The sequence below is a fragment of the Hyperolius riggenbachi genome, chromosome 1 (genome assembly GCF_040937935.1).
Source record: "Hyperolius riggenbachi isolate aHypRig1 chromosome 1, aHypRig1.pri, whole genome shotgun sequence".
NCBI classification, from domain to species: domain Eukaryota; kingdom Metazoa; phylum Chordata; class Amphibia; order Anura; family Hyperoliidae; genus Hyperolius; species Hyperolius riggenbachi.
The window spans coordinates 321,555,871-321,581,569 of NC_090646.1; the positions used below are offsets into that span (position 1 = coordinate 321,555,871).

Consider the following 25,699-nt stretch of genomic DNA (forward strand, 5'->3'; position numbering starts at 1 on the left):
GGGCACCCCATACTTAAGTGATACAGGGGTGGACAGAAAGGGCCCCATAGACACTTTGTGGGTTCTGCCACTCAAGAAGGATTGGAACCACTGAAGAACTATGCCATCAATGCCGCAGTATTCCTGTAGCCTGTTTATCAAGATGTCATGGTCCACTGTATCAAAGGCTGCAGAAAGGTCTAGCAGTATGAGGATCGAGCACGCTCCTCTGTCTCTTGCCATGAGCAGGTGGTTGCATATTTGGATGAGGGCTGTTTCAGTGCTGTGGTGTTTCCTGAAGCCAGACTGGAATGGTTCATAACTGTTGTTTTGTAGGATTTTGGCTTCTAGCTGGAGGTAAACAGCTTTTTCAATTAGCTTGCCCAGAAAGGGGAGGTTAGAGACAGGTCTGTAGCTGGTCATTGCATCTGGGTCCAGGGAGGGTTTTTTGAGGAGAGGCCTGATGATTGCTTCCTTCAGTAAAGCAGGAAATATCCCTGATTGTAAGGAACAGTTAACAATTTTGAGGAATACCGGTACGAACAGGTCGGGGCAGTTCAACATGAACTGTGTTGGGCCAGGATCCAGGTCACAGGTAGTTAGGTGGACGTGAAGGAGGATGCTTGATGTGACTTCTTCATCAATTTCTTTGAAGTTTGACCAAGGTGTTACATTGTCTCTGCTAATGGTCTTCGGCGCTATATTAGGCTCAGATGCTGTAAGTTGGATGGCGGACCTTATAGCGGAGACTTTGTCTGTGAAGAAATGGGCAAATTGGTCACAGAGGTCCTTTGAAGACTCGAGATTAAGTTTTTGACATGCCGGGTTGCACAGTTTTTCCACTGTGCGGCACAGTTGGGCTGGTTTGTTAACTGCATTTGCAATCTCTTGTGATAGAAAGGATGATTTTTTTCCCGTGATTACCTTTTGGTAGCTCTTCAAGTGGAGGATTAAGGCATGTTTGTCTTCTGGGGACTGAGATTTGCGCCACAGTCTCTCAAGTTTCCGGCCTTGTCTTTTCAGCTCTTTTATAGCGTTATCAAACCACTGTGCATGATGGTGTGGAGTAAGATATTTGGTGCGCAGAGGAGCAATGGTCTCAAAGGTGGAGGACACACATTTGTTGTATTTAAACACCAGAGTATCAGGGTCCAAGCTGGAGTCAGTCAATTCATCAAAGCTAAGGTTATCTCGGATATGTTGAGGTGCTGCAGTAAATGGTCAGATTTTGACTGAACCGGCTGCAATATTACAATGGTTTGAGTTCTATTATACCACCTTGTATACTAAACAAACCTCTAAGTCACCTGCTGAAATTGATAAATACCTTGCACAGATAGACCTGCCAGTTCTCACTGAGGCTCAATCTTTATCCTTAGACAGACCCTTTAGCATTGCAGAAATCAGTGACGCTATAGCATCTCTTCCTTCTTCCAAATCCCCTGGCTCCGATGGTCTTCCAGTATAAAGAACTGGAGGCTGTATTTAGTCCTATTTTGTTAAAGCTATACAATGTAGCATTGGAGCAGGGTGAACTTCCATATTCAATGCGAGAAGCCATTATTTCTCTTATTTTAAAACCCGGGAAAAACCCCCAGGAATGCGGCTCATACCGCCCAATATCACTGTTACAGACAGATGTTAAGATCTTAGCTTGCAGGCTGAATACTATAATTACTGATCTCATCCATAGAAATCAATCTGGATTTATTTCCAATAGATCTACGGCTTTAAATCTGCGTCGTCTGTATGCCAATTTGCAAGCTAAGCATAGTAATATTGGCACTCGTGTTCTAGTGTCACTAGACACAGAAAAAGCATTTGACACGATAGAGTGGGATTTTCTTTTTGCGGTTTTAAATAAATTTGGGTTTGAAAATAAATTCTCCTCTTGTGTTCGTTTGCTTTACAGTGGCCCTGTGGCTAGAGTCAAGGTGAATGGTTGGCTATAATCCTCTTTTGTACTTCAACGCGGAACGCGTCAAGGATGTCCCCTGTCCCCTTTGCTTTTTGACCTGGCCATAGAGCCACTGGCAACATTAATTAGAAATGAGGACAGAATTAAAGGATGGGAAAAGGGTAATATTACTGAAAAAGTCAGTTTATATGCAGACGACATGCTTTTGTATCTGTCAGACCCGGGTGAATCCCTGAGGGTGTCTCTCTCTGTTATTTCTACTTTTGGTCTTTTTTCAGGGAGACGTATAAATTGGCCTAAATCTTCTATTTTACCAGTGGATGTATTCGCTCCTACGGAGGACCAGCTGGAGTCTCCTTTGCAGTGGGTCAGTGTGTTTTGCTACCTTGGCATTAACATATCACACTCAATAACAGAATATGATAACCTTAATCTTACTCCTTTACTACAATTTGTAATTGCAAAACTTCGGGCATGGGAAAAACTACCATTATCAACTTTAGGTTGTGCTAATTTATTCAAAATGATACTGCTCCCCAAGGTATTGTATGTCACCTGGCATTCTCCTGAGTACCTCCCACCACTTAAGTTCTCGAAACTTAATGCGCAGCTTACACAATTTATTTGGTCCAATCGTAGACATAGATTATCCCTATCAGTGTTGCAACGCCCTAAAGATATGGGTGGAATCGCGTTGCCTGATTGCCACTCGTACTACCTAGCAGCTCAATTGTCATTGCTATATGACGGATTTAAGGAAGGTAATGTGCTTCTACAGTCTTTACTTTTTGATGAATTAGAGGTGCAATACACTGATCTACTGTATAATTTGTTAAAAGGTAGAAGGGGTATTCCACACTTTTCGAAGCTTCCTCCAACGCTCAAGCAAATGTTTATAGTTTGGGATAAGGCACATCAAAAATCATTGCACACTGATACAATTAAACACCTTCCACTTTGGGAAAATCAATGTTAAGAATTTTGTAAGCTTACTGATAGTGTCTTTTGGGTTAATAAAGGGATAAAGTTTATTTTTCAACTGATGCAAGGCAATATGGTCAAATCGTTTGCCCAAGTGGCTGAGGAATTCCATTTACAAAATACTGTTTTCTATAAATACATGCAATTAACTCATGCCCTGTTCAAGCAATTTGACCTTATTCCAACAGAATTAAAGGATTCAATTATCTATGATATATTGTGTGGCACTACTTCTAAACACCTAATAACTATGTTGTACAATGCAATCATCTCCCCAGAAGCCAGTGTAAAAGCTAACTCACGTAAACTAATATGGGAAATGGATGTGGGTACAATAGATGATCAGGAATGGGAGGATACTCTTGATAGGGTGTTGATGGTGTCTCCGCATGCCCCAGATAGGTTGATCTACCTATATATCCTGCACCGAGCATTTCTTACCCCAGTTCGTCTCTCCAAATTCAAACCTGGTACCTCCTCGAACTGTCCTAAATGCATGACGGATAGAGGCATCTTTTTTCATATGGTCTGGTCCTGCCCAGAAGTTAATACGCATTGGTCCCAAATTGTCAAATTCTTAATTGATTATATGGGCTGCCCAATTACATGTGATCCAAAAATTAGTTTACTTCACATTTTTCCTACCACATTTTGTGACAAGTATATCCAGCGTTTTACTTTAGAAGTTTTACATATAGCCCGAAAGCTTCTTACTCGATATTGGATACTCCCCACAATACCTACTCGCTCTGAGTGGATCAGTAGCGTTAATAAAATTATTCCGCTCTGAAGGGCCATTTATGAAAAAAGAGGCTCTCTAACTAAATTTAATCATATTTGGAAGACATGGATAGATTCTCCCCGCACTCTTAGATAAATCATCGGTCTAATTATGTATTTACTCTATTGATCAAACCCCCTTTTATGAAACCGATCTCCTCTATGAATGCCACCTTCCTTTCCTTGCCCCCCCCCCCTGCCCCCTCACTGGTTTGACCAATATCCTCATAGGTCACAATATCTAACCTTAAGTAACAGGCTATGTTATTGTTGTTATGTTTTTTTGTTATGTTGGGCTAAAAGCACAGAAAGCATATCTGGTTAAAGGGATACTGTAGGGGGGTCGGGGGAAAATGAGTTGAACTTACCCGGGGCTTCTAATGGTCCCCCGCAGACATCCTGTGTTGGCGCAGCCACTCACCGATGCTCCGGCCCCGCCTCCAGTTCACTTCAGGAATTTCTGACTTTAAAGTCAGAAAACCACTGCGCCTGCGTTGCCATGTCCTCACTCCCGCTGATGTCACCAGGAGTGTACTGCGCAGACGCAGACCATACTGGGCCGGCACTGTGCGCTCTTGGTGACATCAGCGGGATCGAAGACACGGCAACGCAGGCGCAGTGGTTTTCAGACTTTAAAGTCTGAAATTCCAGAAGTGAACCGGAGGCGGGGCCGGAGCATCGGTGAGTGGCTGCGCCAACACAGGATGTCTGCGGGGGACCGTTAGAAGCCCCTGGTAAGTTCAACTCATTTTCCCCTGACCCCCTACAGTATCCCTTTAAGTACATATCCTGTATGCTATGTTATATTCTCCTATGTACAAAACTGTCACTTTGCACATGTTCATCTTGTGAATCCTCTTTTGTATGCCTTACTTTGATCAATAAACTTGATTTGCTTTCAAAAAAATAATAATAAAAACCATCATTTAAAACTGCATTTTGTGTTCAATTATGTTATCTTTGACTAATAGTTAACAGTTTTTGATGAGCAGAAACATTTAAGTGTGACAAACATGCAAAAAGAATAAGAAATCAGGAAGGGGGCAAATAGTTTTTCACATCACTGTATGTCAGCAGACAGTCTGCAGCTAGGTAGTTACAATTAATGCATGTTTTAGCTCTGTCAAGTGTCATTTACTGTCCTATACAGGAAGGAGAGGTGGAGAGGCTGAAGGAAACCAGGGACACAACTATCAGCTGAAAACATCCAGAGCAGTATACTGCTTGATGAGTTCATTAAATCGGTTACAAGAGAAGCACGATTACTGTACAGAGACCAAACTGACAGCTGGAATGATTTACAATTTCAAATGATTGTTTGCTTTCAAACCACTGATGCCCTTATATACTTTAATTGTTGGTGCTATAATAACAATGGTAATGTGTTTATTAATGCATATATTTGGAGCAGCCCAAAAACTAGATTATTTTAATTTATCATATCTAGCCTACATGTTGTTGCTTCAACCCCACAAGTATCATTACTTATTCAAGATATACAGGGCTGATTCTAGACTTTTTGCTGCCTGAGGCAAACTAGTCTTTGCCTCAGGCAGCAACTGCTGATATGATTTGTTTTATGTACTTAGTTACGGTGACCAGACGTCCCGCTTTACCCGGGATGCATCCCGCCTTTGGGGTCCGCTGTTCCAGGATGCCTTGCATCCCAGGAAACGTCCCGCTTTAAGCAGAGGGACGTCCCAGCCTCGGGACTCTGGCCACCGTAATTGCAACTGGCAGCGGCGTCTATTAGACGCCACGCCAGTTTGCAGCCCGCAGCCCCGCTCCAGCCTGCATAGTGTTCGGCAGGAAGAGCAGGGCTACAGGAAGATGACGTCCGAAGCCCTGTACTGGAGACTATTTGTGTCTCCAGTACAGGGCTTCGGGCGCCATCTTCCCGTAGCCCTGCTATTCCATCAGCGCGGGAGACTGCAGGAAGAAGATCTCGGAGGAGCTGCCCACATTGCATTTTCTTTTCTGGTGAAATGTTGCCCACATTGCATTTATTTCCTGCTGAAATGTTGCCCACATTGCGATTATTTTCTGGTGAAATGTTGCCCACATTGGGTTTATTTACTGCTGAAATATTGCCCACATTGCGTTTATTTTCTGGTGTTTGGGGAAACTGTTGCTGCATTTATTATTTAATGGTCATAGTTGGCTATATTTGCTGCTTTGGGGTTATGGTATACTAATAAATAGCATCACACAGCTTCTGCACACCCATGATGCGAATCCTCGTTTTACCACATCATGGCGGAAACACTGCTTTCTTATGCCTCACTGTTACATCATTACGTTAGCTCTGCCCACACAATGTCATGACCACACCCATTTTGTCCCCAAACAGCCTTTTTTTTGGCGCGGCGCCCCAACCCCCCCCCAGTCCCAGGTTGAACCCAGAAAAATCTGGTCACTCCAACTTAGTGAATATGTCAACATTATATAATTACTTAATAATAATACAAAAATGTAAATTAAATGTACTGTCCTGCACGTATATTATGTGAGAGTAATGCAGCTCAATGTATGCCTTATCCATTAAACTATGTGAGCTTGTATGATAGTCAGTGTATTTAACAGGGAAAGAAGCAGCATGACACCCCCTGTGGGGCAAAATTTGCCAATCTCCACCCACCCCTACCCAACCAAAATAGGCTACAGTTAAAGGCAGGGGGAAACTTTGCTCTGATTTTTGGGCAGATGAATAGCATCATAATCACTCGCAATCAGATAAGCTATTTGCTCTGGCTATTGGGTGGCTGAAGATTGTAATGCACTATAAGGGAAAAAAAAACTTCCTGCTACCATAGCTGACTTCTCAAACACGCCATCATATGGCCTACCTTTCTCCATTACATTACTTAAGGCGGTTATCTTCTAAAGTTCTTTCAAAATACAAACAAACAAACAAAAGTACCATTATTGCACCATAAGAGACAGAAGAGGGGGATAATGAATGAATGAACAAGATATCTCTGTTCTGTATGGAAACTCTCATAAGTAAACACCAAGCTACTCTCCTTCATTTTGCATAACCATTATTTGACCCTATTCATGCAGTATGCCACATGTGCTCTTGTCATACTGCATCATACTACATGTGCCACATATTTTCTCTTTATATCTATATACTAATTTTTATGGAAGTGAGAGTAATACTGTAACAATTAGAAAGCTATATATTTTTTATTTTTATTTTTTTTAATAAATAAGTGGCTCTAGATGTATGGCTGGTTTAAAGGGGCATAAAAAATGTGTTTTATTGGATTAAAGTGAAAACCTGAAAATATCATCTCTGTTAGAAAGGCTGTATTGTATTTTTCATTTGTAATAAAGTAAAATATCACAGTGGAAATCAGGTAGCTTTATAAAAAGATAAACTTACCAATAATGGAAGCCAACATAGGCTAGCAATTATCATGATCCCAATGAGCTGTATCATCATTTCAACTTCACTGTTTCTTCTTCTTTGAACAGACTCTCGGTCATGATAAACTCTACACAGGGTCACTACACTGACAGTGTTCAGGATGAAAGACAAACAGACTGCCATGATGCCTGTTAGTGAGAAGATCAATCCAAATGCTTTATTCTTCAAGTCTTGTAATAAAGTTAGAAAACACCAAGATTTCGGGAATTGTAAAGTGTATTTCCCAATGCCTATTATTGGAAGTAATGCCAAACAGAAAGCAAAACACCAAACCATGACAACAATGCTCCATGCTCGTTTTTTGGACACATTTGCAGAACGTGAAAAAGGTCTATTTATCCCAAAGAATCGTTCAACAGCCATGGAGGCACTAAGCAGTAGTGGGCACAGTCCATAAAATACCATTGAAAGACCAAAAAAATTACATAGATGACAGTCTTCATCAAGCATCTGCCAGTCAAACTGTGTAGTATGGTAAGACACTACAATACTACCAGTAACTAATAGTCCCATAAAATCAGTTATCACCAAACCAAGAAGGAAAATTAAGAAAGAGGACCTTGAGCGACTTTGAGTCTTCCTTGATGCATTAACCAACACACAAAATGCAAATAGGTTGGAGGAAAGGCCAATGATGGAAAAAATAGCGGAGAACCACAAGGAAGTAAGAGGCTTTTGACTGGCTACTGAAGTACTTATATTAATATACCGAAAGCAGGAAAAAAAGGGGGATTCTAAATGGCTGTTTTCTGGTTCCATTGTGTGGCACAGACTTTCTTCGACTCCTTACACAAGGTACATACCAAAATCATTTGGAGTCATCTCACAGCTGAGTCAGTTATTTGTATGTTTATATATAACATCCCATTGTGTTTTCTTGAATTAGATGGTTTACCAATTTTTATCTTTGCTATGCCAATCACTTTCAACTCCAGAAACTGAAAAAGAAAAGTAAAAGCATTAATGTGTATGCTTACATGATATTGAAATGATTAAAAAAAAAAGTCTTATTGAAGTCATAAATGTTTGATTGTTTATATAAACTCTTTGCTATAAAAATAAATCACCAATGTATGTGTCTGCATATGTTGTACTCATTTGGAATGGTGGGAAGTTTAGGGAAAGATGTAGCACTGTGGGGTGCATCTATTAAATGCAGAGCAAGAAAATTAGAGCAAAATTGGTGCAAAAATGGAACAAATGCTCACAGTAAAGGTAGGAACACACTAGCGTTGTGTAAAACACTAGCGTTCTAATGTAAGTCAATGGGCTGCATGAAAAAAACGCATTTGTTTGCATTCTGCAATGTGTGTTTTTGAAATGCAGAACCTCCTGCATATTTTTCCAAAATGCATCTAAAACACACATAATGTATGTCAATGCTGACACAGAGGTATGGGGTTGTATTGCGTTTTTAATGCCTTTTTTCATATGTTTTTTTTTTTTAAACGAATTCAATGATGTAGTTCCACATCCTGTTGACTTCCTGATGTAGTCATGCAAGGATGCTGCAAGAGCATGCTTTTATACTGGTCACAATCCAAACTTTGCAAAACACGCACTAAAATGCACTTAAAATGCACTTCATTTTGACAAAAAATGCACAAAGGCATATGCAGCAAAACTCAACCTTTTACACACCGCCTAGTGTGTTCCCACATTTACAAGTCAAAAATGGAGCATGACAGCTCAACCACTCCATATTGTAGACTGCTGTGTGCTTTCCAAAATATATTCCCCAAGTTTGCAAAACTGTTCATTAGTGTGTTTATAATGATTAATTTCGGGTTTCTCAAAATTTCATGCAATTTTTGCAATTACGATTCTAATCGTAATTACAATTTTGTGGGTAAGTTTGATTTTGTGCAATTTTTGCATAAATGCATTGAAGTCTATGGGACATAAGAAAACACATTTTTTGCACGTGAGAAAACATTTTTGCATTTTCACAAAAATGTATTAACGTGTATGAAGATGAGAAAGTTATATTTTTGCAAAATTAAGTGTCTTTGCAAATTTACAGACCATAATTATAATTACATGCTAAATAAGTTTTGCAAGTAGTCTGAAATGTCAAAACAATTTTGCATCATAATTCCAAATTTTTCAGCAAAATTACTACCATTTACAGTTCAAGTTTATCACTACTGTTAATTATCACCTGTCCATTATTGTCATCAAAGCTATAAACATGCTAAGAAGTGCTGTATACAGCACCAGCATATTCTATTGTGCTGTACAAAGCAAGAAAAAAAACATGGGTACAAAATAATACAGACAATACACTTATAAACAAAATACAGAATTGGTACAAAATACAGAATTAGCACAAAATATTAGAATTGGTAATTACAGTGACAAAACTAACATGATAAATAATATTGCAAGACACAAAATGAATAATATATTCCAAGACACAAAAAGTTTAGTGAGACGTTAATTGACTAATGAATAAGCTAAATAGTCTTTTTTCCATTATTAATAATACTAAAAACGAAAGTACTGTCCCAGGCACAAAATGTTTACCCTGCTAAGGGCTCATTCACACTACAAGAGCTTTTCTAAGTGCTTTGTGATTTCAAAAGCACTTGCTAACGTTATCATGGAGTGATGTGATTTTATAAAAATCCCCCATAGCATTGCATTAGCAAGAGTTTCTAAAATCTCTAGCGATTAAAATGCTCTTGTAGTGTGAATCAGCCCTAAAACCCTATAGAGGTGAATGAGCTCTAGAACTGAATTATGTAGCTTTAGAAATAAATAGCAGACTCTGCCCCCTCTGCTTACAGTGTATATTGTACTGTATCCTCATTTTTTGTTTTGGTTGTTTTTTTTAGTTCTGGCACAAAGATTTTAGAGAATGAAGTCCAATACTACTACTTTTTAGGTCTTCTCTATTTCTACAACATTTCCATCTGTTATGTGCAGAGGCAGTGCTAGCCCCAAAGATCAGTGGCACGTGCCCCGGATCTATTCTGGGCTGCCCTGGATTTCCAGGCAGAGTCAGGCAGCAGGCAGCAATACCCATCTCTGGCCACTTAGTCTCCAGATTATGTAGACATCTCTTCTGGGCTTCTCCACTTCACTGACTGGGAAGGAATCAGACATTAGAGCTTCTAGCATCTGATTCCCAGATGCTTGGGGGAGAATCGCCAGCTACAGAGGATCTCTCCAGACTAGGAGAGTAGATGGAGGAGATGAGTAGTTCTGCCTGTTGTGCTACTCTGCTGGGAAGGCGGGGTTTGGCAGGAGGAACAGTGAGGACACACACAACGATGCATGCTCCCTATGAAGGCTCCACAGCTTCCCGCATGTTACTACAACACCCAGCGTGCCCCATAGAGGCACAACAGCACCCAGAATGGTGCCACACACCACCCAGCATGCATTTTTTTGTATTAATGGAGAAGGCGGCTTCATCCAACATTTTTCTGGGCAGACCTACTTAGAACGCTAAGTTTATGTACATTTTTTTCTCCACCCATGACCACATCCACATTCTGGTGCATGGCCACATCCATTTTCGTGTGGAGTGCCCAAAAGTGCCCTGGATCTCTTAGGATCCTAGTAGGTAATGCAAGGAACTCATGTGCTCCTGTGCAGTTAAGAGGGCAGAACTGAGTAAAATTGGAGAATCAGAGCTGCACACTGGAAAAGTACCAGAAACATCGGGGCAAATTTATCTTACACCAGTGCAAGGTTTACTTGAGCAGAAAAATGGAGCAGGTGCCTGGATCAAGGATGCTGATTGTTTGCTATGAGGAACTGCACTATTTCTGCACCTGTGCTGCCCCAGATCTGCTTTATTTCCTCTTACATGGTTGTGATAAATCTGCCTTCATAGGGCTTTTAACAAGTGATCTGAAATATAGTATGATGAAAAGAAGTAGAGAGAGTTTAAAGGCAACATGACTGAGACTTCCAGTTCCTGTGCCAGCATTGACGGTGTGATCAGTCCCGCAATCACAGTGGGGAAAACCACAACACTGCGCTTCTCCGACACATGGAGTAGCAGCCCACAGCACCCCACACTGAATTGCCTGCCCCCATGGACAAATACATCACCGGCTCGGCCAGGAGGAACGCAGAGACGGAGAGCGAGTAATTCAAAATGGCGCCTCCCAACAGTCAACAGCGCAAGCCATCGCAGCCAGACTCTGATACTGAAGGCTGGGACACTGACCAGGAGGAGGCTGAGGAGAGTTCTCCGATCCAGCTACGGGCAGCCAACTTCAGCAGGCTAGGAAAGGAGGTGGCGGCACATATAGCTCCTGATCTGCAGGGGATTGTGGAGTCAACTGTAACACACTCCCTTTCTGCCATTACAGAGGAGCTTAAAGCACATGCTGAATGTCTAGATGAGGCAGAGAGGAGGATAAATGACTGTGAAAATAAGATTCAGGCAGCTACAAGCAAAATAACTGACATATTGCAAGAAAACAGAGAGGTTAGGAAGAAGCTTGATGATATAGGAAACAGGACAAAATATAACAATGTGTGTATTGTGGGTTTGCCTGAAACACAGAAATGTGGGCAGGTGCAGGGACTTTGTGAAACAGCTATTCCTCTGTTGCTCGAGCTTGATGGGACTTACAGAGTGGACAGAACACATAGGCCTCAATTCGCTAAGCTTTATCAAACACTTTATCGAATGTTTGATAATTTACCTGATGGGTAAAATCTAATTTTCAATTCACTAAGGTGTTATATATTTATCAAATGTTTTAATCGATAAAACGTTCAATAAATCTATAACACCTTAGTGAATTCAAAATGAGATTTTAACTATGAGGTAAGTTATCAAACGTTTGATAAAGTGTTTGATAAAGCTTAGTGTATTGAGGCCATAGAGTGGGACCCCCCAGGTATAATGGAGGGCCGCCCCAACTTGTCATGGTAAAATACCTAGACTATAACGATAAGCTCAAAGTGATTAGTGCCTTTAAATCACGCAGAGAACCGACATTGCTACAAGATGCGGAGATTAAATCTTAACAACTATTCTATGGAAGTCCTCCCCCAAAAAAAAAGCTTTTTAGTACTGCCTGCATACATGGCCGGCCTTTGACCTGAGTGAGGGTGCCAGCTTACAAGGGCGCTCAGTACAGTGTAGCCGCTTGCCGCCAGTGTTGCCAACTCATCCCTTTAATATGAATTATACAGGTTTCGTGGCTATGTAGATGCAGTTAAGGCACTGATTATGTGTAAGTAGCCCAAAAACCTATATAACTTTGATGTGTCAGTAAATAAAGGGATGAGATGGCAACACTGCTCGCCACCCCGCTCTGTCTCTCTGCCTGCCACCGCTTTGTCTGTAATTAGAGCAGGACTACAAGAAAATGGCCGCCGATGTCCACAAATTTGGACATCGACGGCCATTTTCTTGTAGCCACACTCTAACTACAGATGGAGCAGAGTCGGGGATAAGCAGGGAGAGAAGAGTGATGTTGGCGCTGGAAGTCTGTAATGGGGATGTCAGGTAAGTAATTCTCCGCCCGCTGCTGCTGACACTATCTGGGAGGGGAGCGCAGAAGGGGGGGGGGCTGGGGGCAACTATACTAACTACCTATACTGGTGAAACTACTACCTATTCTGGGGGCAACTATACTACCTATGCTGGGGGCAACTATACTAAGGCAACTATACTACCTATACTGGGGGTAACTATATTAGCTACCTATACTGGGCTAACTATACTAACAACCTATACTGCGGCAACTATACTAGCTACCTATACTGCGGAAAGTATACTACCAATACTGAGGGCAACTATACTAGCTACCTATACTGGGGCAAATATGCTATGCTTGGCTACCTATTCTTGAGGGCACCTACACATTTATTTCCTATACAGCGGGCACCTATAGCTGGTTACCTATACAGCGATCACCTACACCTGACTTCCTATACTGGGGCACCTATGCCTGGTTACCTATACAGAGGAGCCTTACACCTGGCTACCTATACTGAGGGCACCAACACCTGGTTACCTATACTGGAGGCACCTACGCCTGGCTACCTATGAGGGGGGGACCTCCACCTAACTTCCTATACTGGGCGCACCTATGCTTGGCTACCTATATTAAGGGCACCTACACATGAAATCCTATACTGAGGGCACCTATACCTGGCTACCTACCTGCCGATAGTCAGTCTGTGGGCATTTTTTGGGGGGGCACAGCTATAACGCGCGGTGCAAAGCGCATGTGTGTGTGTAGGATGAATGGGGGGGGCACCAAAATCAGGTTTCGCTCAGGGTGCTGTGAAACCAAAGACTGGCCCTGCCTGCACAGAACACTATCATAGGAAGATACAATTTTCTTTGTTATATCCTGCTATTCTCAAGGACAGGGAGGGAAACGGCAAGACTTTGTTTTTCAGGGAACCTGCAGAGGCCAAAAAAATACTGTACTTAAATATTACTAGCCCAAGCTCTCCAAGGGAATCACGGTGACGCCAAAAAAACTGTACATACTACTGCTGACCGAAGCTAGTGGTAGTTAATCCATTACATTTACATGGCTTACAATGGATCACTATGTTTCCTTTTTAAGGTATTAATTTTGTACCACAGGCTGCAGAGGGGGGAGAAGAAATTTGTCCCGCAGTAAAACGTGGAGTCATATTCCAAGGACATTGAAATTCTTGACTTGATTGAAGTAATAACGGTTGATCTCCACCGAAGGTTACAGTTAAAAATGGTGCAGGTTGAAAAATGGCACAGCGTTCCGCCGATAAATGTATCATCAGGCATTCTCAGATGTACTAAAATTAGATTCGGATAAATTCAAATTCAGGTCAGAAGGACATTCGGATTCGGATTCAACCACGAAAATAGGTTCGGATTCGAATTCGGTTCGGGTGTCGTTAACAAAATTCGGTAAAAATTTGTGTTCGGGAATTCGGATGCATTTAAATAGGTGTAATTAAAAAAAAGTGATGTATGGCAGCAGTCAATGTATTCTGTGGAACCTGGCGGTGGGAACACAGACAGCAGGAGGATAAATACAGCAGAAGCAGTAGGAGGAGTGACGTATGACAGCAGGCAATGTATTGTGTGGACCCTGGCGGTGGGACCACAGACAGCAGGAGGATAAATGCAGCAGGAGTAGGAGGAGTGACATGTGGCAGCAGACAATGTATTGTGTGGACCCTGGCGGTTGGACCACAGACAGCAGGAGGATAAATACAGCAGGAGGAGGAGTGACGTGTGGCACTGGCAGCAGGCAATGTATTGTGTGGACCCTGGTGGTGGGACCACAGACAGCAGTAGGATAAATACAGCAGGAGGAGGAGGAGGAGTGACATGTGGCAGCAGACAATGTATTGTGTGGACCCTGGTGGTGGGACCACAGACAGCAGGAAGATAAATACAGCAGGAGGAGGAGGAGGAGTGACGTGTGGCAGTAGGCAATTTATTGTGTGGACCCTGGCGGGGGGGCCACAGACAGCAGAAGGATAAATACAGCAGCAGCAGGAAGAGGAGTGACGTATGGCAGCAGGCAATGTATTTTGTGGACCCTGGCGGTGGGACCACAGACAGCAGGAGCATAAATACAGCAGGAGGAGGAGGAGTGATGTGTGGCACTGACAGCAGGCAATGTATTGTGTGGACCCTGGTGGTGGGACCACAGACAGCAGGAGGATAAATACAGCAGGAGGAGAAGGAGGAGTGACGTATGGCAGCAGGCAATGTATTGTATGGACCTGGCGGTGGGACCACAGACAGCAGGAGGATGAAAATCAGTGCGGCGTAATATGTTGGCGCTTTATAAATACAATAAATACATAAATAAATTCATAAATAAATAAATACAGCAGCAGCAGCCGCAGGAGGAGGAGGAGGAGTGACGTATGGCAGCAGGCAATGTATTGTATGGACCCTGGCGGTGGGACCACATACAGCAGGAGGATGAAAATCAGTGCGGCGTAATATGTTGGCGCTTTATAAATACAATAAATACATAAATAAATTCATAAATAAATAAATACAGCAGCAGCAGCCGCAGGAGGAGGAGGAGGAGTGACGTATGGCAGCAGGCAATGTATTGTATGGACCCTGGCGGTGGGACCACATACAGCAGGAGGATGAAAATCAGTGCGGCGTAATATGTTGGCGCTTTATAAATACAATAAATACATAAATAAATTCATAAATAAATAAATACAGCAGCAGCAGCCGCAGGAGGAGGAGGAGTGACGTATGGCAGCAGGCAATGTATTGTGTGGACCCTGGCGGTGGGATCACAGACAGCAGGAGGATAAATACAGCAGGAGGAGGAGGAGCAGTGATGTTTGGCAACAGGCAATGTATTGTGTGGACCCTGGCGGTGGGACCACAGACAGCAGCAGGAGGAGGAGGAGTGACGTGTGGCACTGGCAGCAGGCAATGTATTGTGTGAACCCTGGCGTTGGGACCACAGACAGCAGGAGGATGAAAATCAGTGCGGCGTAATATGTTGGCGCTTTATAAATACAATAAATACATAAATAAATTCATAAATAAATAAATACAGCAGCAGCAGCAGCAGGAGGAGGAGGAGGAGTGACGTATGGCAGCAGGCAATGTATTGTGTGGACCCTGGCGGTGGGATCACAGACAGCAGGAGGATAAATACAGCAGGAGGAGGAGGAGCAGTGATGTTTGGCAACAGGCAATGTATTGTGTGGACCCTGGCGGTGGGACCACAGACAGCAGGAGGATAAATACAGCAGCTGCAGGAGGAGGAGTGACGTGTGGCAGCAGGCAATGTATTGTGTGGATCCTGGCGGGGGGACCACAGACAGCAGGAGGATAAATACAGCAGCAGCAGGAGGAGGAGTGACGTGTGGCAGCAGGCAATGTATTGTAACTCTTTATTAAAAATACTGCAACATATATACAAAAATTATAAAAAAACAAATAAATAATAACAAAACATTAGGCTATCCGCCTTAAGTACCTTAGTACTTTCAGTCCATATCAAGTCCATACCTTAAAAAAACTGAAAATGCAATCAACTTAAATCATGCCTCTTTGGCTTCAATATATACACTATTCAATCCGTATTAAGTTCATACCTGAAAAAACTGAAAAACCTTAAATCATGCCAATTTTGGCATACTATATACACTATATTACAACAACACTATACACTATTTACATATTACAGCAAGAACGACTAGGCAATCTTGCTCCACCTTATGCTTGTAAGCCATTTCTCAAATTTAGATCATCTAGCTAAGTGAAGAGAAAAAGAAAGCTCACCAAAGAGAAGGTTTGGCCACGTCATGGAGGTTTGATGTTCTGTCAAAGCAGACACCATTCCCCCCAACTTAACCTTCCCTCCTCAAGACCCCAAATTTTCCCAACCTCACCAATAATGCCATGCACCACCACCTGGACAGGGAGGACTTTCTGATGAATCGCAATTTGACACCGTGCATTCCAAGTGTAAAACCAAATCACTAAGCTGACTAAAAATAAAGTGTCCAAATTAAATGACCCCCGGTTATTGAATGCTCCATATGTCCACTCCGCGTAACTAAGCCGCTCTAGTAAAGGAATACCTAAAACTCTACCCACCTGTTTGTATACTTCTATCTCAAAGGAACAGTCCACTAGGAAATGGTCCATGGTCTCCTCCACACCACCACACTCCTCATGAGGACAACCACGATCCCTATCCCCAATGAACTTCAAATTTCCTCTAACAAAGAGTCTGCCATGAAAGGAAAGCAAAGCCAGGTCCCTAACTTTGTTAGGAATCCTAGGAGAACACAGCAAGCGCAAACCCTCCTCCATAATTGGGCTTGGGCAATCTCACAGGGCCAATGGGTCCTGAAAAAAGTTTTTAATCAATCTCTCCTCTAAGGGCCCGTTTCCACTAGTGCGACGCGATTTCGCCGGCATTCCGACGCTTGTAAAAACGCATGCGGGTGCGTTTCCGCATGCGTTTTACCCGCGATTTCGCGTGCGATTTCGCATGGCAGGTTGCCATGCGAAATTAACCATGACACTGCCAGGACTAAATTACATTGGGAAGGGTGCGAAATCGCACGCGAAATCGCGGGTAAAAACGCATGTACCAACGCATGCGTTTTTACTATTAAATACATTAGCGGCGATTCGCACGGATTCCCGACGCAGACGAAAACTGTGGGTCCCGCCGTGCAGATTTGGCCCGCTGCCAAATCGCTCCCGCACGCCGCACAGGTGGAAACAGCCCCATCCACTAACATTAGCTATGCGAATCCGCATGCAGTGCCCGCATGCGGATTCGCCCTAGTGGAAACGAGCCCTAAGGCTTTCTTTGGGATCGAGATAATCTCCTCCTTCGTCAGTTCCCATTGTCTCATCACTTTCAGACACAGTGCAACATAGCCCGGGAGATAATCAGGAACAGCTCTTTTTACTAAACCACCACCTTCCCATTGCCTGAGCAAAGGTTTAAACCAGGACTGGAAAATACCCATCCATCCAGGCAGTTCCTCCGCATACATTTTACCAAGATTGTGTTTAATAAATAACAGAGAAAAGAAAACCACTGGGTTGACCATTCCTAAGCCACCCTTCTGCCTTGGTCGATAGGTGACATTCCTCTTAACGTGGTTCATCTTATTTCCCCAGAGCATTTGGAAAAACAAGCTGTAGATCCTTGTGTGAAGAGACACTGGCAAAATACAGACAAAACTGACATATAACATAATTGGAATCAGATAAGTTTTGATTATGCCAATCCTTTCTCTGAAAGTCAATTGCCAACCTTTCCAGCGGACCACTTAGCCTCAGCACATTTTAGTCTGCTTTCCCAATTTTGGTGACCATAATCACCCGGGCCAATTTCTATGCCAAGTATTTTAACCTTTTCCTTTGGTGCTGGAAAAGAGACCGGAAGCAAGAAGCTCTCATTTTCCTTACCCATCCAGAAAGCCTCACATTTGTCCTGATTGATCTTGGAACCCGATGCCAATGAGTAACGGGCAATCTCTGCACAAACACCTTCTGCCTCCTCCTGCCCAGAGATCACCACAGTCACATCATTAGTATAGGCCACAACCTTGAGAGGAGGTACACCAGCAATGCCCGACGGCACCCCACCCAAGGCTCCACCCTCAATCCTTCTTATGAAAGGATCAATGGCAAAAGCATATAGCAGGGGACTCAACGGACACCCCTGACGCACCCCAGATCTAACCTCAAAGGTTTGCCCAACCCAACCATTGACAAGCGGGAAACTTTCAGCACCTTTGTACAAAATTTTAAGCCAATTGATAAACCTCGCCGGCAGACCATACTTACTAAGGAGCATCCACAGATACTCATGATTGACACGGTCAAAAGCCTTTGCCTGATCCAACGCCAGGAAGTACTTCCCCCAACCAGCAGCCCTGCATCTCTCCAGAATCTCCTGAACCGTTAATACGGCTGAAAAAATGCTTTTCCCTTGGACAGAACAATGCTGCTGGCGAGAAAGTACCTCATTTGCCACTTGACTCAGACGCCAAAAAATTATTTTGGCCAGAATCTTTCGGTCAACATTAAGAAGGCTGATAGGACGCCAATTCTCAATCATTGAAGAATCCTTACCCTTTGACAGAAGAATAACTGCTGTTTCTCTCATAGAGGGAGGAAGCTCATCCTCTGCAAGACTGTGATTGTAAACTTCCGCCAATTCAGGAGTCAGAATGTCCTTGAAAACTTTATAAAATTCGGCCGTCAAGCCATCAACACCACAGACAGAATACAGTGATCAGAGAACTCTACCACCTGCACCTTTGGAGATGAGGAGGCAGAGCTCTCCTTAACAAAAAACCTATCTATCCTACTCCTACTTTCTCCACTGAAATAAGTGAACCCTGTGTCATCTGGAGTATGCTTTATATGCACATCTACCAGACCAGCATCTCCAACCATACTATTCGAAAAAATTACTATCGCAGCCCAGGCGAGTCTTGGTACCCCTCCTGTCCCTTAACCTAACTATGGTTTTGAAATCACCGCCAAAGACCACCTCCTGGGCTGTAAACAGAAATGGCTTGATCTCTGTGAAGAGGTGTTTCCTTTCCCTCTCAGACTGAGGACCATAGATGTTTATTAGTCTTAAATCTTGCCCCCTCACAGAGACGTCCATGACCAAGCAACGCCCCATCTCAATCTCACTTACCCGCCGGAAAGTTACCATGTCGGTCTTAAAAAGGACCGCCACCCCAGTGTAAGGCTCAGCCGCAAGAGACCAGTAAGAGGGACCGTAGTGCCAGTCCCTCTTAGCTTCATGGATGTCACCCAGTGTTTGCAACCTGGTCGCCTGCAAAAATAACATGTCGGCATCAAACTGTCCGAGAAAAAATATGGCTTCCCTACGAGCACTCACAGATCTCATACTAGCAACATTAATGGTTGCTAGTTTCAAAGGGGGGGGGGGGGGGACCTCCATCAGAGCAAATGAGAAGAGATTGCCTAGCCTTCCTTAACTGCACCTCCCACCTCCCTACCAGAGGATACCTCCATATCCACAGTTTCCTCAACACCATCAATTTCATTCTCTACATCACTATTTACAACATTATCATCAGACATATCAGACTGGTCAGATAACACATCAAATTTATTTTTCACAGGAACAGATGTTTTCTTTGATCTCCTCCAATTTCTCATTAGCTTTTTTTCTTTGTCATAGCTTTCGTTCTCTCTTTCCTTCTTTCCTTTGCAGATTTTACCTATATACATTTTTCTGACTCTTCCACCTCTTTCTCCTTCACCTCCCCTCCTTGTTTGTTCCTCCCCTTACCTCTGGCTACACATAGTTACATAGTCATTTTGGTCGAAAAAAAGACATACGTCCATCGAGTTCAACCAGTATAAAGTACAACACCAGCCTGCTCCCTCACATATCCCTGTTAATCCAGAGGAAGGCGAAAAAACCCTTACAAGGCATGGTCCAATTAGCCCCAAAAGGTAAAAATTCCTTCCCGACTCCAGATGGCAATCAGATAAAATCCCTGGATCAACATCATTAGGCATTACCTAGTAATTGTAGCCATGGATGTCTTTCAACGCAAGGAAAGCATCTAAGCCCCCTTTAAATGCAGGTATAGAGTTTGCCATAACGACTTCCTGAGGCAATGCATCCACAGCCAGGTGCTCCTACCACAAATTGTATCACTTTTCTTTAGGGGTTGAGGACTGACCCTGAGTACACCCAGGCTGCTCCATCCACTAGTGCGCGACTGTTTGCTCCCCTTTTTTACCATTCCACATCTTAATCACTCTTACTGTAAAGAACCTTTCCTAAATAAATGGCTAAAACGTTTTTCCTGCATGCGCAGATCATGTTCTCTAGTCCTTTGAGAAGGCCTAGGGACAAAAAGCTCATCCGCCAAGCTATTATATTGCCCTCTGATGTATTTATACATGTTAATTAGATCCCCTCTAAGGCGTCTTTTCTCTAGACTAAATAAACCCAGTTTATCTAACCTTTCTTGGTAAGTGAAACCTTCCATCCCACGTATCAATTTTGTTGCTCGTCTCTGCACCTGCTCTAAAACTGCAATATCTTTTTTGTAATGTGGTGCCCAGAACTGAATTCCATATTCCAGATGTGGCCTTACTAGAGAGTTAAACAGGGGCAATATTATGCTAGCATCTCGAGTTTTTATTTCCCTTTTAATGCATCCCAAAATTTTGTTAGCTTTAGCTGCAGCGGCTTGGCATTGAGTACGATTATTTAACTTGTTGTCGATGAGTACTCCTAAGTCCTTCTCCAAGTTTGATGTCCCCAACTGTATCCCATTTATTTTGTATGGTGCTAGACCATCGGTACGACCAAAATTCATGACTTTACATTTTTCAACATTGAATTTCATCTGCCATGTATGTGCCCATATAGCCATCCTATCCAGATCCTGTTGCAGTATGACACTATCTTCCTGAGAGTTGATGACACTTTCAGACTTTGTTTCCTTCGGGACTTTGATGTTACCCTTTTTACCTTTCCCATCATCCTCCACCTTTTTAACTTCAGAGGTTTTTCCTGAAGAAATCTCTTGCTCTTCCCGAGAAACATCTTCCTTGTAAACAGAGAAAACATTTTTCCCCTCACCAGGGACAGCAATTTTAAAGATCGCCTCAGCTCCCAAAGCCACCTCCGGCATCTTTGCAACCACTGGAACTAGGGAAGGGGGGGGGGGGGGGAAGGTGGAGGCATCGAATTCAGCACAGACAAGAAAGGCGGTACAACATTTTGAGACTCCAAGGCGGCAGACCTCGAATGTGATGGTCCACCATCAGCAGCCTCCTCTTCACAATTTTCCTTCAAGATTTTTCCCATTTCCTTAACATCCTCCTCATCCACATTGGCCCATGCTTCAGGGCACTGCAAATACAGATGACCCAACTTAAGACATATACTGCAACGGATGTCTTTGCAGTCCTTTGCTAAATGCCCCAAAGCATGGCAACGCGAACACTTCATCTCCTTGCATGAAATACTGTAGTGACTACGGGAGACATTTATAGCACGCCCGAGGCTGCCCCTGATAGTAGACCGCCACCCTGTTTTTTCCGATAAAGACAGAAGTAGGGATGTGTTTAACCACATTCCCCACTCTGCCCAACCTTACCATCAGCTCCCAACCTCCCCCCCAGATCCCGAAACTCATCCATCACCTTTTTTGGCTCATTCAATGGTTTCCCATAGTTTCTTAGCCATACCATGAGGTCATGCACAGGGATGGATTCATTCGGGACCACGATCATTACCTTTTTGTCCAGTGACCGACCAGACACAGACTGGGGAACCAAACTTGCCCACTCCTCACTTACTTTCCAGGTTTTCTCATACTTCTCCCAGAATGTGTCCTAGCCAGTCGGGGACAAAAAGCTAACATTGAAAAAAGAGGGGTGACACTCGGGAGCCAGAATGGCATAGAAGTCCACCGCCTTGAAGCCAATCTTCAGCAACAGCTGAATAAAAGTTTTTAGTATGTATGTCACACTGTCTCCCTTTTTATAGCTCACTCTCACTACATTCCTCCTGTTACTTGCTGACTGACCAGCCACATCATGCACTGACTGTTTTGCAACATCATTACTCGATGTTTTATTTAACATACTCGCATAGGATACATTTCTCACACCAGCAGCAGGCCTCACATTTTGATTGTTTACAGGCATTCTATCAGAGGTATTGGGAATCTTCTCACACCCCTCCTCCCCTTGCACATTCTGTCCACTCCTCTCACCCTCCCTCTCTAAACCATCTTCTCTTCTCCTCTTTGCTGCCTGTATCAAACCCTTGGCTGTTATCCCCATGACCTTGTCCATGCTGTCGCTTGTCTTCAGGGCAGCATCAGATGACCTCCAATGCCTTTACCTCCCCCCACCTGACCACAGGGAGCCTCAGGAACCACTTCCCCATCCTTCCCCAAACCGGAAGTTACCCTCCGAACGCCGCTGTCATCACTTCTGGTTTTGCTGACGTCACTTCCGGTTTTGGGGCGCCCGTTTTCCGTGCTCTGCGATGTTTTAGGGGCATTGGGAGAGCCTCCCACTCTTGCAGCAACCTCCACAGAGGCTCTCCTAACCCCACCAGCATCCAAATTCTTCTTTTTCCACCCTTCCTTGTCGTCGCCGTTAGGCTCCACCCCCATGCTGACCACAGGACCCGTCGCCATCTTAGGTGAGGGCAAAGCCTGCCCAGACATAACAAACCCAAAACCTGCACTTTTTCCTGACAATACTGGGCCATTACAAACAGGGGAAGGACTCACAAGGTGGGAATTTGAAACACTTGGAAAATTCACACTAGGAAAAAGGTTTGGAGACACATTAGGAAAAGGGGAAGGGGATTGGGGCACAGGCAAGTTCTGCTGCAAAAACAGATTCATATTATTAACATAACTCTAATAATGTAAGTTGGGATGCATTCCATATTGCTGCAACTGTCCTGGGTATTGTTGCACACTTTGTCCAAACTGTGGAAAAAAAACTGTTAATACTTTGCTGCATGTAACTTGCACCAGCAGAGCCTTACACAACTTGCGACTGCACATTGCTGCTCTCTGGCACCACAGACAACCCAGTTCCTTGTACAGTACTTGATTCTTGCACGCCATTTGTACTTTACATGCTTGCATTCACCTTCGCAGACTCCATTGCAGTGAACCTCATCTGGTTTTTAAACCCTTCGGCAAACATCCCTCTCCCTGCCATTAACTCCTCCAGTTGCTTCTTTTTCAGCTCAATCTGCTCCTGCAGCTTCAACAGCTGTGGATTAGTTGTTTTTTTTTAAACATATTTTATTTGGAATTTTTATATTTAAACAGATAAGACAACTTTCAGATACAAAAAGTAAAGGATAAAATTACAAATCAATGGCCTAGTCAGGTTACAGCACCTTAGGTGATCATCAGCGGGTTTTAGTTAGTGTTATGGTTTGAATGACTAGAGCATTGGGAGGCCACTCCATGGGTGGGCCGTCCATGTTCAGGATATAGTGAATTTAACCAGTATGAACCAACTAAACATAAACTTCTATAACATCCCCACTAACCCACTCACCCTCCCTTAACAATCAGGTCTTTACTCTCTCCTTATACGGGTCTGCCCATTCTATTATCCAGATATATTTTGAGGATTGGTGCCTGGAAGTTCTTAGGAAGATATTTCCAAAGGGCCTAGAGTGCCAAGCAGTTGTTCAGTACAGCACCAGGATGTATATTTGAAAGGTTCCATTAGTTTATCTATTACTTCTCGAGAGAAGGTTAGTTTGATAAAAGATTTCCACTTCTTAAAGAATTTTTTTGCGTTTTTCTCTTTATGTAATAGGGAATCAGTTTTATCCATAGTGAACAAGTCTAGCATTTCATCTAAGACATCTTGTATAGTAGGTGTAGTGGAGTATATCCACCTGTTGTAGATAGCCTTTTTTGCTGCCGCTAGGGTTGGATGCAGGATATCTGGAGTTTTAGGGGGATTTGGGGATCTAACATCATTTTTTTTCAAAAGAGTGGAAGAGATATAGCATGGGGTTTCGTATATGATGTCCACATCCTAACCTTCCCAGGAGTCGAGAGACCTGTTCCCAAAAAAGCTCTATTTTAGGGCAAAACCATGTGCAATGTGCTATATCAGCATTAGGGTGTCCGCACTTGGGGCACTCAGGTTTATAGTTAGGGGGAGGCTGTTTGTATTTAATTTTAAAAGCATATTTGGCTTTATGTAAGAAGAATAGGTGAGATTCTCGCCATGTTTCGCTAACTATGATGCTCTTATATATGTTCAAACCATCTAGGATTTTGTCTGTCAGTTGTGGGTGGGAGAAGTATTTTTCCCATGTTTGGAATGCTAGAGAGCTGTGTTTTTTTGAGTTGAGGTTTTGTAAGCATCTATGTAAGGTAGATAGGGATTGTCTCTCGGCTCCTGGTTGGAGAAAGCGATCAAACGGGGTTATCAGAGCTATTAGGGATACAGAGCTCAGGTGTTTGTGTGCATATGATCGTATCTGACCATAAACCCAGAAGTCTGACCTCGGTATGCCCATAGATCTAGTCAATTCTGGAGATTTCCACCAGCGATTTTCCCTGATATTGAGCAGTTGGCCTAAACATTTGATGCCTCTCTCTTCCCATCTAAAAAAAGCATTGTGTTGCATTCCTGGTGAAAAGTCGGGGGTGCCTCATAGGGGCAAATATTTGGAAATTCTCTGTGGGAGCTTAAACATTTTTCTTAGTTCCTTCCAGGTGACTATTGTGTCCCTGATTGCTATGCTGTGTTTTAGTCTAAGGGGGAGACTGGCGCACGATGAGTGCAGTAAGCCCGGAAGAGTCCAGGGGTCAGCTAATGAGCTTTCCAGATCGAAGTTGGAGAATTCGGAGGTATGGGAAACCCAGTCCCGGATGTGTCGTGCCATACATGCAAGATTATAAAGCCTTATGTTAGGGAGGTTTAACCCTCCTAGTTCTTTGGGTAGCTGTAATTTATGAATTGCAATTCTGGATCTTTTATTTCTCCACAGGAACCTGGCGACTTCTTTATTGAGAACCATGATATCTTTGTGCTTTAAAAGGAAGGGTAGGGTTTGCATTGGGTATAATAGCTTGCCAAAGGTGATCATCTTGATCAATGCACTGCGTCCTGAGACATTTAAAGGGAGGTTATGCCAGGAGCGGATCTGGGATATCAATTTGGGGATGAGAGAGGATATGTTTAATTGGTAAAGGGAATGTGGGTCTCTGTTTAACTGTATTCCTAGATATGTTATTGGGCCTTTAGTTATATTTACTCCTAATGGATTGGGCGAAGGGATATGGGCTCTGGATGACAGAAAAAGTAATTCACTTTTGGACTGGATAATTTTAAATCCTGACTCTGTGCCCACTTCTGAGATTACCTGGAGTACATTCGGTACTTGTGTGATGGGGTCAGCTAAGAAGATAAGGATGTCGTCAGCAAAGAGTGTTTGGGATACCCTAGTCTCTCCTATTTTAACTCCTGGAATGATTGAGTCTATTAATCTGGTAAGGGGTTCAAGGGCTATGTTGAAAAGTAGGGGAGAAAGGGGGCACCCTTGCCTTGTGCCCCGTTGCAATGGGAAAGGAGCTGATAGAAAACCTGGAGTGTAAATACG

At 43.2% G+C, this 25,699-nt stretch overlaps 1 protein-coding gene across 2 annotated transcripts in view; it reads right to left on the reverse strand.

Moving 5' to 3' along the window:
• Nucleotides 1–25,699, reverse strand: part of TBXA2R (thromboxane A2 receptor) — a 390,683-nt gene that overhangs the window by 45,871 nt on the left and 319,113 nt on the right. For both annotated transcript variants that reach the window (XM_068233845.1, XM_068233844.1), the window contains one exon: nucleotides 7,047–8,029. In XM_068233845.1, coding sequence (XP_068089946.1) covers nucleotides 7,047–7,850 — 804 coding nt within the window. In that variant the 5' untranslated portion in view covers nucleotides 7,851–8,029. The remainder of the gene's footprint in view (nucleotides 1–7,046; nucleotides 8,030–25,699) is intronic.